This window comes from Acromyrmex echinatior, chromosome 6 (assembly GCF_024713525.1).
Source record: "Acromyrmex echinatior isolate Ae372 chromosome 6, ASM2471352v2, whole genome shotgun sequence".
In the NCBI taxonomy this organism is placed as follows: Eukaryota; Metazoa; Arthropoda; class Insecta; order Hymenoptera; family Formicidae; genus Acromyrmex; species Acromyrmex echinatior.
The window spans coordinates 8,510,120-8,524,983 of record NC_141857.1 but is presented as its reverse complement, the minus strand read 5'-3'; the positions used below and the strand labels follow the sequence as shown (position 1 = coordinate 8,524,983).

The 14,864-nt window shown below is 30.1% G+C and overlaps 2 protein-coding genes across 3 annotated transcripts; one reads left to right on the top strand and one right to left on the bottom strand.

Annotated features, from left to right (window-relative positions):
• Nucleotides 1-59: 59 nt before the first annotated feature.
• On the top strand, nt 60-9,708 carry LOC105145240 (uncharacterized). 2 transcript variants are annotated; one of them, XM_011054678.2, is made up of 8 exons: nt 60-2,425; nt 2,506-2,567; nt 4,772-5,012; nt 5,495-5,795; nt 5,881-5,959; nt 6,380-6,553; nt 8,149-8,253; nt 8,521-9,708. In XM_011054678.2, exons 3-8 carry the CDS (start codon nt 4,846-4,848, stop codon nt 8,697-8,699), a joined length of 1,005 nt encoding a protein of 334 aa, XP_011052980.1. In that variant the 5' UTR covers nt 60-2,425; nt 2,506-2,567; nt 4,772-4,845; the 3' UTR covers nt 8,700-9,708. The 2 variants fall into 2 exon arrangements, with proteins under 2 accessions (XP_011052980.1, XP_011052981.1); XM_011054679.2 differs by lacking the exon at nt 6,380-6,553 and having other exon boundaries at nt 387-2,425.
• A 2,241-nt stretch (nt 9,709-11,949) lies between these two features.
• Ric (Ras-related protein interacting with calmodulin) lies at nt 11,950-14,721 on the bottom strand. The gene is made up of 5 exons (XM_011054680.2): nt 13,736-14,721; nt 13,582-13,638; nt 13,326-13,399; nt 12,992-13,183; nt 11,950-12,875 (listed from the first exon to the last, which is right to left on the bottom strand). The coding sequence occupies exons 1-5, from the start codon at nt 13,914-13,916 to the stop codon at nt 12,654-12,656; spliced, it is 726 nt and encodes a 241-aa protein (XP_011052982.1). The 5' UTR covers nt 13,917-14,721; the 3' UTR covers nt 11,950-12,653.
• Nucleotides 14,722-14,864: the final 143 nt, after the last annotated feature.

Sequence of the window (14,864 nt, the reverse complement as noted above, 5' to 3'; positions counted from 1 at the left end):
ATATATAGTGATGAGTATATAACTACTATATCGTTTTGTAATAAGCTATAACTATGTAAATTGGAATGATGCGTGCGAGAGAATTATAAAAAGATGTATGTGTGTAGAAAGCGCGTATATAAAATTAAATATACGTAACAAATTACAAGTAAGGAAGTGAAGATTGTAATTGTTAATTACAATCCTTTCTCTCTCGTATACATCTTCTAAGGATTTACAATGAATCATACTGTAAATAAGTCCTTCGAATAACATTAGATAATACACGGATATCGCTATATTTACGGAATTAGCGTGCCTAATCGCAGACCCGATGCACATATGAAAAATATTTTTTTTATCAATATTCTAATTATATATTCAAAATTTGTATTTATATAAAACATCTATTCCATGCTTACTTTTTTCCGTTGCATAACGACGAATGTAAAATAATAAGTTAGAAAATCGTTCAAAGTGAAAAAGAATCTCTATATTCGATATATTTTTTATATTGTTTTTCGTACTTTTTTAATATAAGAATGCATAAAATTATTCGTCCTATCTAAAATGTATGCTACATACTTATTTTAATTCATACGATGTCATTAAGTAGGGTCTGCGATTGACAGCAGAAAAACAAAGACGCATGGTTAGCCTAAGGAACGAATTACTTTTTCATTGAATTATTTGTACATCTAATATATGGAAGAGACATCAAATATCTATTCGTTCGTCTAACGTGGCTTTGCAGATTATTTTTAGAACTGATTAGTGCAATATTTTCCAACTGCAGAGTCTAGACAAGAAATATCGTCGCTTTTATCGCACGAATTTAATACAATACAATATGCAAACTCTCACTGTAAATGCATCGCAATTTTCACAATTGCGTGTGTAGCACATGTGCTACTGATCACTGACAATAAATCATTTAAAAAGAAGAAATTAATTGAATTTGTCGATGGCAAATACATTTAGTTTCAATTCGTAGACTTTCAATAATCATTAAAAAATTCATCTGTAACCGTATTTTCAAAATTAAGACAAAAATAAATTAAACTTACTTTAAATCTTTGCCATTCGATTTATCTGATTACGTTATAAACATAATTATCTTACGTTACTTATCGTACGTATCTTGCGATTATTTCGATCAAGTAAACTTGATCTCTTCCTCGCAATAGATAAACAAGAACGATGTAACGACCGGCTTACGTTTCCCAGAAGTATCAGTATAATCAAGAAATACAGGTCACGCCAAATGATCCTTAATTGATCCCAGCGTCTGACACGCAATGATGCAAAAAACACAAGAAAACCGTTAGAGAAATTTATGGTATATTTTAATTCTCTTAAAATATATGTATAACCGAGTATTGTAAAGAAGTATTGTAAAGAATGTGAAAAGGCGATAAAAGAAAATGTTGCGTACTTGGTTTGTTCACTTTCGAAACAACCTTCACGCGACTCTAACGCATTACGAAGCATCAATACAGAGTACATCGCTATGAATAAATTAACAATACCGGATGTTCTGAAAGTAGTGATCCGTCGTTTTCCGCTTGAAAGAAAAGAATAAATTGCGTACTCGTACATTTATTCATTTTTAATAATGATTATGACTTGATTTATTTAAACTATATAATTTATTTAAAATTATTCATTGTATAACATTAGGTATTATATAAGATATGAAATTGATAGAAAAATAGAAAAAAATTAACTCAAACATGAATAAATTAAATCAAATTAAATAAGTCCTAAAATTGATGGAAACATAGCCGTGTTCTCTTTTATTAATTCGAATATATTTTATATGATAAGTAATATTAATAATCGAATGTTGAAGAAAGTATAAATCAAGTCCACAATTATTTAAAATGATGATATAAGTTAATCGGCTCACATTACTAACGATATTACTATTCTCGCGTCAGATGATCGATAAAAATTTATGAATGCGCGTCGAATTTCCATTTTTCTAAGATTTGACGAAATCAAAAAGTAGATTGATAAAATTGTGTAAAATAGAGTCTATAAGAGAAGAAATATTGCATAAATGAATAGTAAGCGATCCTATTACTGTATAGATAAGTGTCAGAACAGTTTCGATCGCTGCAAACAGTGCATCGCGAGCGGGAATGCGTTTTATCAGACCGGTGTTACTGGTTGCGATGCGCTCGTCGAGATAATGAGCGAACAAACGGCGAGTCGCGCATCAGTCTCATCCTGTTGACGGACAGGACTGCTCACAGTACTCACAATCTACGATCGATCTTCAATTGTCCTGAACTCTGTGTCTAATTAGTTGATTAGAAAGAATCGCGTGCCGTAAATCCGGCATAACACTATCCTGTTGTTTTTTTTTTTTTTTCATCAAGACCGGATACATATTCTGTTTGCTCTGATCGGCTATGAGTTCTCTTCGATGGAACAGTGTTAAGTAAATATATGTTATATATACATATAATTAAAAGAACAGAATAAATGCGATGTTTTTGTACATAAGTGCGTTATTTATAGATGTTTACCTGTGCTCGTCTGCTAAAATCCCGATCTGTTTAACGTGATACTGCAATTTAAAGGTATTGTTGTTAGTACGTATTATAAGTTACATAATTTGAGATGTTTGTTTAAGTTAAAAATTAATTAACTTTCTTATTTTACATTTAATTTAAATATATAGATGTATGAGCATAAAAAGATTAATCCTTTATAATAATATTATGATTTAGTACATGTAAAAAACTTTTGATTATGACTTTTATTACCTACTGATTTATAAAAAATATGTAAGAAGGTAATTTATCCTTCCGTTCGATCAACTTTTTTATAGATTAATATTTCTTTTACGTCCAATTCATTCAATCTGTTACTATACATACGTATATGAAAATTCCTTTAGTCGTTTAAATTGCAAATAATGGTAGATCAATATATGATATTTTGTTGGGAATCGTGAAAGGAAAGATAGCAACAAGGTCATTTTTACTAATGCATATCCAACGGATTTTATGCGGCGTGATGCAGCATTTACAGAGGGGATATATAATCGTCTTTAAAAAAACCAAACCATAAATCTATCTCCATCAAGGATCTAGAAATCGATTGTATTACATGCAAAGTGTTATACGTTTTCTATTAACAGTTATAGCATGTAGACAAGCATTTTAAAAATGATTAATTCTTCATAAAATCCTTTGCAATTTTCTATCAGCGAGATAGTTGACGAAGCATCGTATCAAAATTTAATTTTTTTATATTTTTTAAATTAATTTTTGAAAATATTGTTATTTCATTAAGTTAAAAACAAATTTATAATTATAATTATAATTACGATTATTATAGCAACGCCGATAACTATAATATTTAAGGAACATAAATTTTGTTCCTTTTATTTATACCACATGTAATTATGTTAAATACTTAAATGCGCTTATCTCGCCAAAGACGTGTTCAGATTCCCACCCGGTTTTCCGGATGTCATATCATCCTTGTTTAACATTCGATAGATAACAATCCAGCAAACGAGAATGGATTGAAATAAATTCAGATTTTTAGAAATATTGATTCACGAATGTTAAAATGAATCCTGAATGCATTTTTATTCATTTGTAGGAATTGCACGAAGCATATCTCTATGCCTTTCAATCTAAAAATAATAATAGCTTTTTCTGTGCATTGTGAATACTGTTCAATTCAAAATTTTGAATAGAAAATGCAGTTTTTCAATCCAATTGAATCTAATTGAATCCAATTAAATCCAAAAAAGTATTCGCTATTTAAAACACGGATAGAAAAAAATTTTAATCCATTCTCGTTTGCTGGTATCTGAATTGAGTGGCACTTGGGTAGGAATCTGAACATAGCCTGAAGTTACCGCTGATTTACAATTTTCTCTATTTTACATTAAACAAAAAGCTGATAATTTGTGATCGTGTTGACAAATGAAGAACGTCGGGCCAAAATTAAAAATTAAAATAGCTGCAAAGAAAAATTGAATTTTGTCTTTTTAACGATATTAAATAAATAAAGAATGCGGTGTAAATATGATCATAAATAAATATTTCCGGAAAATGATTTGAATAGACAGCAAGAGATCGATCATTTGAAATACAGTGCAGTCAGTTGAAGTATTCCAGTCGCCGATTGTCAATTTTGCCGATAGAAACAATAGATGTATAAAATGAAATAACATTCATTTTTTTGACGTCTCTAACGACATATATTTTTGTATTACTCTCAATTCTAGAAGCAAAGAGGGAAATTTCATTGAATTATTTTAATAAAAATATAACAAAACTTTAATTTATAATAAATAAAGTCACGCGCGTGCAAATTTCAAGTTTAATAAAAAAATTAGCCAACATTTAAATATCAAAAAATAATGACAGAAGTATATTATTCGATCGAGTTTCCTCGAAGAGGAAATAGAATCTCGGATCGGTAAAGCAATTGTATATTTTTAACGCGTTCTTTCTGGGACACCCTGTATACACGTGTTCGCAGAAAGGATCGAAAAACGCTGTCATTATCTGGATTCTGGCGTCGCGTCGTATCGCTGCCGGTGCCGGCAGTGTATATCGGTGCACGCCCCCTTAAAGTGCCTAAAACGATTTTTAAATGGCTATCACGCGAAACTGTTCCTGAGAGAGGCGAAGCGTAGCGTGCGTCGACGACATCACGTGGAATTTGCCTTGTCGTCCGACAAGTATTGCATTCCACGGAGTGGGGTTACGCGCGGATCACGTTTCGCAAAAAGCGCGCGTGATACGTAGATTGTTTGCAGAGACAAATCGTGACGATTCAGGTGGCATATGTTCCGTTGAGCGGGAGTCGGCGTACGACACGAAAGCAAGAGTGATGGGAATCGACAGTATGAGAGTCGGCGGAGGTAGATGCCCGCCCCTCCTAGTCGGAGGACTCCTGCTGGCGTGTCTCATGCTCGTCTGCAGCTGGTGGACTCTGTCTTCCGAGAATCTCGAGCTCATCAGGCAGATCGACGACTTGAACGAACAGCTTAAAATAAGGTGAACTTAAACTGCAATCGTAACATTCCTGGTTGCATCAAGTAAAATCTTACTACGTACTTTGAATTTTGTTAACTGTAACTGCATTCTCTGCAATGAATGACAGTCATTGGTGTATATAATTTATATATGTGGTAATTGTGTATATAATTTAGTTGTGGTTACCAAAGAGTTATGTTACTATGCCATTTAAATGTTTATAATGAAGGTAGCTGTTTGAAATATAATTGACGTCAGACTGTTGCAGAAATATTATGAGTTTCTAGATTATGATTGTCATATAATTTGTTAGACAACAAATGTATGTGAATTTGTTTTTCATAAAAATTTTTGCTTGTGGCTTATACTTGCACCATGCACGGTAATAATATCATCAACCATTGCCGAATTCTTTTTTCAGATTATTATTTATCGCAGTATATAAAAATGTTTAACATAATTTCAAATTTCATTCTAATGAAGAAATTAAATCTTGCTTTCAGTGCTGAAGAAAGAGATCAGTGCGTAACGTTGCGTGGTAACTTGGAACAAAGGTTTAAGCACACGGAAGATGAGTTGGCTTCCTTGCATGTCCGTTTGGAACAGCAGATGGATTTTAAAAAGAAAAATGAGGAACTTGAAGATTCAGTTACTATGTGTAAAAGTGAGCTAGACTCGCTAAACAAACTGGATGCCACAAAAACTGCAACATTAGAAACATTGAGATTGGAAAAGCGTACAATTAATACTCAATTAGATGTAAAACGAGATGAGAATAAGAAACTTCAAGAAGAAGTAGATAGGGTATGAACTTTTTATTTAATAGTAGATACTAATGTAAAGTTAAATATGATTGAAAAGTGTAATCAAATTAATGGTGATTTTATAGCTGAAAGAAGAAATAGATCAACTCAAACTTGGTTGCAATTCGCCATTTGAGAAGAAAGCGACTCTAAATCTTGAGCCACGTAAGTTATAATTATCTCTATTATGAATTTTGTTTGACATATGCTCCAAAATTTGCTATTATAAATAACTGCATTTTTATAACCGAATGTTTATTGAAATTAATTTGTTTTAAGTAGTTTAATATAAGAATTTTAAATAAGTTTGTTTAATACGAAAAATATCTACAGTATATTACTAGTATGATTGTACGAATGGAGATATTGCTAAGTTAGATTACTAATTGCACTCCCTGCTTCAACAACGAGAAAAAATATCTTTTATTTTTCTTTTTTTTTTTTAAATCTCGTCAATATCCCCATTAAGTTCTAACTCCGATTGGGCTGCTCACGCAAGAATTAATGCGACTACAAGCTCGTTCCCCTTTGCACATTTTTTACTGACTCAGCATTATAAGATATTGTCGGGATTTGCTGATCTAGCAACGACAGTGGTCATTAACAAGTCTCAGTTGCATCCTGTACCGGAGTCTGCTGTAAGAGTATCCGTAGCTGGTCAGCGAGGTTTGAAGTACTACGGATTTCCGATCCTACCAGGCAACCCACCTGGTGCTGTGCGCCAAACTCCTCGTTTCTCAGTGACTATGTTAAAGAAAGGTAGTGATACCTTTCTCCGTCCTCGAGGCGAGAGAATGCTGCCACAAACATGAAATTAAAAGTTTGCAGTAGATTTGTACATAATTCACATTTTCATGTATCTGTGACTGTCTCTCTCTCTCTCTCTCTCTCTAAAGCTCTCCCTGGTGAAAAAATTTTGCTAAAATTTTTTTTTGGAACACTTTAGTGAAATTTCAACATTTCAGAAAAATTTCAAACGTTCCAAAACGTGGAAATAATTTCAATGAAATATTTTCACCAGGGCTTTATTAAAAACAAACTCACTATATACTCTTTAACGAGAAATTTACTGTCCTTTGTGAATAGGAATCAGCATAGCGGGCAAAATGAAGATGTATCCTGTTTTATATACGTAAATAAGATACACTTACAAAATGGGTTAAATAATCTTGACATCCCTATTTTGCCCGCTACATTGCCTCCTATTAGCGAAGGATAGTAAATCTCTCCTTGAATAGAGTATATATCGCTTCTAATTGGATTGTTCTTGATCCTTTGGGTTGTTATATAATAATATAATATATAAACTATTATTTCTCTATCAAATTTCTCGCTGAAATTTTCGTAAAAGACTGTTTTATTATTGTAACACAAAATTGTGTCTTTATAGAATAAAAATGTAATAGGCAACTTTTTTAGGCTTTATGTTAGGCTTATGAAGTCTAATTTTGTATATATTACAATAGAATAGTACAAAATATTTATATACTTATAAAAATTTATACAGTTTATAGACTGAGAATTGCACAGTCACACGAGTACAATTTCTGAGTTAATAGATGCAATAATTTATTTTTCTATAAGAATTGTATTTCAATTGTTTTAACAATAAATATATTGTTTTTTCCTAAGCATAATTAAAAAAAAATAAATTATGTATTTTATAACAGTAAATCTGTATATAGAATGGGATGGAATAAGATTGTTTATAATTTATAACTAAGTTATGATGATTATTAAGTTTGTGAATATTTTTAGAATATTTTGTGATTTATTTACAACTTGTAATATTGTTGTAATATTGTTGTAATATTTATTAATAGGATTTTATGATTAAATGGTTTTATGATTAAATAAACCATTAAAAAAATGTGCATTACAAATTTTGGTTTGTATTTATAGAAATATGTCAAATAATAAAAAAATGTGATAAAGTATAAAACATTTTTAACTCTCTAAAAATATCAAGCATAAAACAAGTTTCTCAATAATATGAGAAAAACATCTTACATGTGTAATCAGCAATATATAGTTCTGCTTTTTTTAGGCTTAGGCTATATACATATATATCAAGGGAAATGGTTGCGAATACTTAGTATTGATATTATTATTATAAAAACTTGTGGTATATAAAAAATTAACATATTTTATATTAACTGCATGGAATTTACAAGTGCTGATGCAGGAAGTTGCATATAATTATTAGTTACTAATACGCGTATCTAATAATAATTCGTATTATATATAGTTGTCAAATATATTCTGTATAACAAACAACAAACAATAATTAAAATGTTTCAGAGACATATGAATTTTTTACTTTAGTATAGTAATTTAGCTTACATGGCTTTCAGTTGAAACGGAATCGAAACAAGCCATGAATGACTCGACGAATAATTCCGCAGAGCAGGATAATTCAGTTGTCAACATTTTGGAAGATCCTGAAAATCGTGCACGTGGTAATTAAAATTTTAAACAGCGATCATTGCATATATTTAATTTTTATCTTTCTGAAGTACTATAAATTATAAAAGTAATCTCATAATGTTCACATTCAAATTGTTTACTTAATTTATTTTTTATAAAATCTCAATTAAACTCATTCTTTTTATTTTATTGTTATTATACATTCTTATATTCAATTCGACGTAGAAATCTGGATTAAAAAATTTGAAAGGGATAATAAACCTACAATAATTTCTTTTATTTTTTTATCATTTATGTAGATAACAATGGAGATGACATACAAAACACAGAGGAAACTACGCTACTTCCAGACAATTATGAAGAAGATGATAAAACGCAAGTTGTGACAAAGAACTGGAGGCAAAATTATATCAGTATTACGCAATATAACTTAGAAATAAACAATGCAGTTTTGCAAAACGCGAGACACTTAATTTAAAATATATATACATAAATTAAATGATATTCTGATTCACATCGTGGATTATAAATTTTCGACTATACATTGTGTAAAATATTGTGCTCAATTGTATCATACGCACATTTAATGCACATTTAATTGTTTATGGTACAAATATTTTTTATATGTTGTTAAAAATATATACTTTTTAAATAATTTTTTTTCTATAATATTAAGATGAAATTACTAATTGTAAGTAATGTACGGATGTGCCAAAATTAATTGGTCATTTTTTTATATACATATGTTTGAGGCCATATGTGAAATTTCTATATAGTGAGCGAATACTGTGATCATTGAAAGATCTGAAAATAAATGCCAATAATTATGCCAATAATTAATAATTTTTAGACAAAATGTATGCAATAATTTTTTTTATACGGCATGTTTTATTATATGTGTATAACTCAAAAGAAATAGTAAAATTGTGTGCATAACATTGTAAATGTTTTACATAAAAAAAAAGATGAGAAAAGTTTTTATTTACGTAAATATCTTTTAAACTATTCTTTACCAATTTTACTGCAGTCTTATTGGATGGATATAATGAATGATAAATTTCGATATAAAAAATATTGTTACGGTTTTTATTAAAGATGAAGACAGCTCAAGTTTATGACAAATTTTTAATAATGAAAATTAGGCATGGTATTGATTAATTATTTTAAAATTGCATTTCTTTACATTCCTTATATCTTATATCTTAAAAAAATTATTTTATATCCATGATGCAAAATATATATCAGTTTTATATATTCTTGTTAGCATATATTCAAAATATATTCAGCTTACATAAAATTTCACGATATTATTGCAAAATTTCTACGGTTTATATTTATGCGATGTTTATATGTATCATTGTATAGTATAGCATCAAGTTTATCATGCATAAAAAATTACATGTGTTAGTCTGCAGTTTCTCTTTCTCAATATTTTACATATTATTAAATTTTTGTATATAAAAATGAAATAAAAATATAACATCAAAGTGATCGTTGATTATCATATTGTCCTCGTAAATTATAAATTATTGTTCTCTACATGCCTGTCACTACGTTATTTTCCATTATGTTCTCTTATTGTGTACGAAATCCGTTTATGTCGTATTACGTATGAGGCTTAATCTCTCTAACAGCTAATTGATAAATGTCGTGATATATAACGTATATAATAATATTACTTATATCTTTAATGATCTAACAATTTTTCTTGCTATTTTATATATATATATATATATATATATATATATATATATATAGAGTGATGATAAGACGACGATATAATGATTACATACGATGGCCATGGTTACTTTATCTCATTAACAGTTACTTCTATTTTTCATATCTTTAATTCTAAGACAATAATTATGATATTCCTTTTTATTGATATGAACGCACGAATATTCTATGTTCAATGCCGTACAAATTGTGTAAGTTTCTCGAAACATGCAGTACATACAAATACATACACGCGCGCGTGAGTATGTGCATATTGGTACGTTTATTTTAATCAATATAATCATTCTTTATACCAATTATATATTGCAAACTCATCATCATAAATGCTGTCAATAATACTTGTATTTGCTGCTACAAATAGTCACATTTGCTGCTATGATTTTAAAATAAATTATTAGTACATGTTAATAACATAATATTTATATTGTGTAATGATATATTATGTGTATATATATATGTGCTTGCAATAATTTGCAATAACTGCCATTAAACATAGAAAATATTAAATTATACAAACATAATATTAAACAAATATTATACAAATCTAATATTTCTCATTTAACAATATGTAATGTTTTATATATATATATATATATAATAATACACATATATACATTCACGGTATATACTAGCTGTCATCAATCGTAATATATAACAACAAATTCGAGAATTACAATGGATAATTGTGCGTTAATCGATGGTTATTTATAATTAAAATAATATGTCAATATACAAGATACAAAATGACAAAGTGACTAGTAAAAATTAAGTAATGACTAGATAATAATTATGTGGATTAATGTCTAAATGATTGCTATATTTATATGTGTATATATTAATGACTTTCTTTCCAAAGCTACTATAAATCTCACACCAGTTTATGACTAAATTAAACTAAAGAATAATTAATGACTGATTAGATTGATTTTTTAAAATTACACAAATATATTATATATATGTATATTTGATGAGCTGCATTTAATTAGAATTTATTGTAAATATTAAACTGCACTCGAATGCTCTTTGAACTGGAATATAATTTATACCACATATATGTATATATAAACTCTGATTATTTTAACGCCTACATGATATTTTTCTGAGCTTTTGTGTCTGTATAGAAATAATATATTTATTTATTGCCAGTTCAATTATTTATGTCTACAATAGACATATTCATATGTTTTAATAAAGAAGTGTTTTTTCGAGATTTTTTAGAGATCATGTAATTTATGTTGATAATAATTAATAATACTAAATATATAACAATCCTAAACTTTGCAATTTACTGCAACTTATAAGCTGCACTTTATAAGCTTTCATTCATAATTTGTAACAGCATAGTCTTAATATTTACATTGAATTAAATTAAAATAAATAAAATTCAATTTTATACACTTTTTAAAATTGCAGCTATTTATCGTGTAAAGTTTTTATATAAAGCTCTTATATCTTGCATTTTTCTTTGCTAAGAATCACTTTTTCTTTGCATTAACATTTCATATATTTTTCTTTGGTCGCGTATGTTACTTAATAAAATAAAATTTAAATGTGTCGTAACGTGTCTATAGCTATCAAAAAAGTGTTAGAGATATTTATGAAATATTTACTTATACAAAATTAGTTGCCTTAGATTTTTTGTTTATCGCCATTGACGTTTGTAAAACCTAACTTAAAGAAACACATTAACAGCCTTCGAGATAAATAGTCGAGATAAATAGAGAGAAATCGTCATTATAAAAAACTGGAAGTCACAATATGTGCTATTATATTTTCTACAGAAAGTATGAATCTATTATGTATCATGCTCTATATTTCTTTAATTGAGCAGCACGAATAAGTAATTCGAGATCTCAAGTCTAAGATGAATACAAAGTGTGCGTTCCAGCTTATTTGACAATTTCACTTTGCTCTGCATTCAAAATATTAGATATATACAGAAGTTTTAGTCTTTTTTTAATTTTCACTTTATTTATGTATAATATAAGTACTTTTCTTGTGTTTTTTTCGATCAAATCATTTAAATAATTGACAATAATACAGCGTTTATCAATTTCATCCGATTTAAGAAGTCCTTAATGGAACACACTTTTTATATCTCATCAGATATACAAAAGGGCCTCATATATATATTTTTTTTAACTAATAATTTTGATATATATATATATCAAAATTATTTTCAAAATGACGAAAACGATATTACACAAAACACAATATCTTCAAGAAGCAAGTTGATTCACATACTTTAGCAATGCTTTTTTGTTGGAATTCATACTGAATGTAATATCGAATTTAAAGCTTTTCGTTATTCATCATGTTCACTGTTATTTTGCGAGATTATGTGAATCATTAAATTATAAAATATGATGTTTCAGATAATTCAATATCAGTCTTACAAGTAGATGAAAAAACGATAAATTATTTAAATTTAAAATAATTATACCAAAACATTGTGTGAAAAAAAAGACTAAAACTTCTGCATACACTTAATACGTACTAGGGTCAATGATAAGGCAGTGAAATGTTAATGAATTGTCAGTCTCTAAATAAGGGTAACTATGTATCGCGTAAATTAAAGTTATGGGCAATATCTATTTCGTTGTGGCTTGCTATGATATTATTCCCGTCATTGCTATTGTTTGTCGGTTTTCGATAACGATCTCTCTAATGAAGAACTCATCATCAAAAATCAGTTTTACGCAGTACGGTGAGAAGCATGTCTCTTCCGTCGAAAAATAAAGGCGAAGATCGAGCGAATTCGCCACCATCGGCTGCGTCTGCGGGACCTCTCCTTAGTGCGAATTTGCCTGATCAGCGAGAAAAATGCATCGTCTATGAATTGTCTGAGAGCGGCGGATGTCTCGTAAAACGGACAACCGAGTTCTTCCGCCAATGCCTTGCCTTCCTCCGTGGTCACCTAAAATAGACGACAAGTTCAATGTATGCGAGAAATCAATATTTCATTGTTCTTGTATGCCGTATGTATTCACGATTTCTGATATGTCATGGTCAACTCGACAGCATCTGCTGCACCTTTCGATGATGTTGTAGATCAAATTTATTGCCAACTACCACCAGAGGAATGTTCTCATTGGCGCGAACACGTGATATTAGTTTTCTGTACTCCATTGTCTCTTGGAAACTATGTCTATCTGTTACCGAGTAACATATCATGAAACCTTCGCCGCATCTCATATATTGCTCTCGCATTGCTGTGAATTCCACCTATACACAACAATATATAGAGTCAGGATCCATTTCCGTTAGTATACAAGAAAGGAGAATGCATGAAGAACACTTGTCAATATATGTATATAATTATGTATATAATTATGATTGTGATTATTGTAATATATAAGTCTTGAACCTGTCCAGCTGTGTCTAAAATATCCAGGAGAGCTGCCTCGCCATCGATGACTACTTGTGTCTGATATGAATCCTCTGTGAATAAAAGAGAAAGAGTTATCTCATTTGTGCATTGATCTTGACAACTCAAAAATTAGATGTTTAATCTCTCAGACTCTATACATTAGTTAATTAATATCTAGTTGTTTTCTACTTCTTTATAAGATTTACTCGAGAATTAACGAGCTCCAACTTTCTTCGCATAGAATGCGACTTACCTATTGTAGGATCATGATAGTCTAAAAACCTGTGACTGACAAACTGCAAAGTGACAGCTGAAAAGCAAGACATGTAATTATAGTACAGTATGCACACTCAAACATTTGATGAAATATTATTATAAATAATAAATCAATCAGACAACCAGGATACCTGATTTGCCAACACCGCCGTCACCCAGCACCACGATTTTGTATACCCTGAGTCCGCTTCTGATGGTAGGCTGCGTTACCACCCGTATGTCGTCCTTGCCGTTGCAGGCGACGTTCTTGTCATACGGGATGCCAGCCGCCGTCATCGCCGTAGTCATCGTGGCGGCTGATCGGCCGTGCATACCGGCGCGGCGTGCGTAGGTATTATTATACGTACGTTATATGTACGTGGCCTGATACCCGCGACGAGCGCCGACACACTTACCCTACGACGAGGCGGCGACTGGCACACTTGATCGCATCGTATCGGAGCGCGACCAATTCAATGGACACACCCGTGTTATTGCCGGCAACTGTTGAGCGATGGACGTCGCGGACGACGCTGTGACTCATGTTTAACGCGTGGGAGAAACACGTTCAGCTTCAGATCCTCGTGGTACCGCATAACATGACTTGACGTCTGCCGACTGGAACGCGCGCTGATCAACACTGATCAAATTCGCCAAGATTGACAGCGCGCGTGCGTTTCGTTCTGAAGCCTGTAAATGCTTGTCATTCATATGATTTAATGGCTAAACCGGTATTTTAGCCTAATTGTATGTGTATGTGTGTGGATTAGAAATCCATAGTAAAAGGAAGATTTTAATGATCCTTGCATCCTTCGATTTGATGTAAATCAATTTGTTCACAAGTGAAAAGCTCTTACTATCTGCTTATCTGAAATCTAGAAATCTAGAAATTAGATAGTATATGAATAATTTATAAATAAAACTTAGTTAAACTTATATTATTTTGTTTTATAATTAAGTGACATTTGAAAATAATTGTTTATGTAAATTCTCTCATTCCAATTAGATAAAAGATTAGGCGATACAGTTTAAAGTACGTTTTTTTCGATATTTTAGAAAAATTGGAATTATTAAAATATATTTTTTAATACACAGTAAATTAAATTTGGCTCTAATTTTGTATTCTTTTAAAATAAATTTTACTTATTATTATTTTTAGGAAGTCATATATTTTATAACATCGAGAATTCAATCACTAAAATTTAAAGTCGTAGTTTCAGATTTATCCTAATTCCTGGAGAGAATGTGAGATTGGATTAAAAAAGAAATTAAGAAATCGTA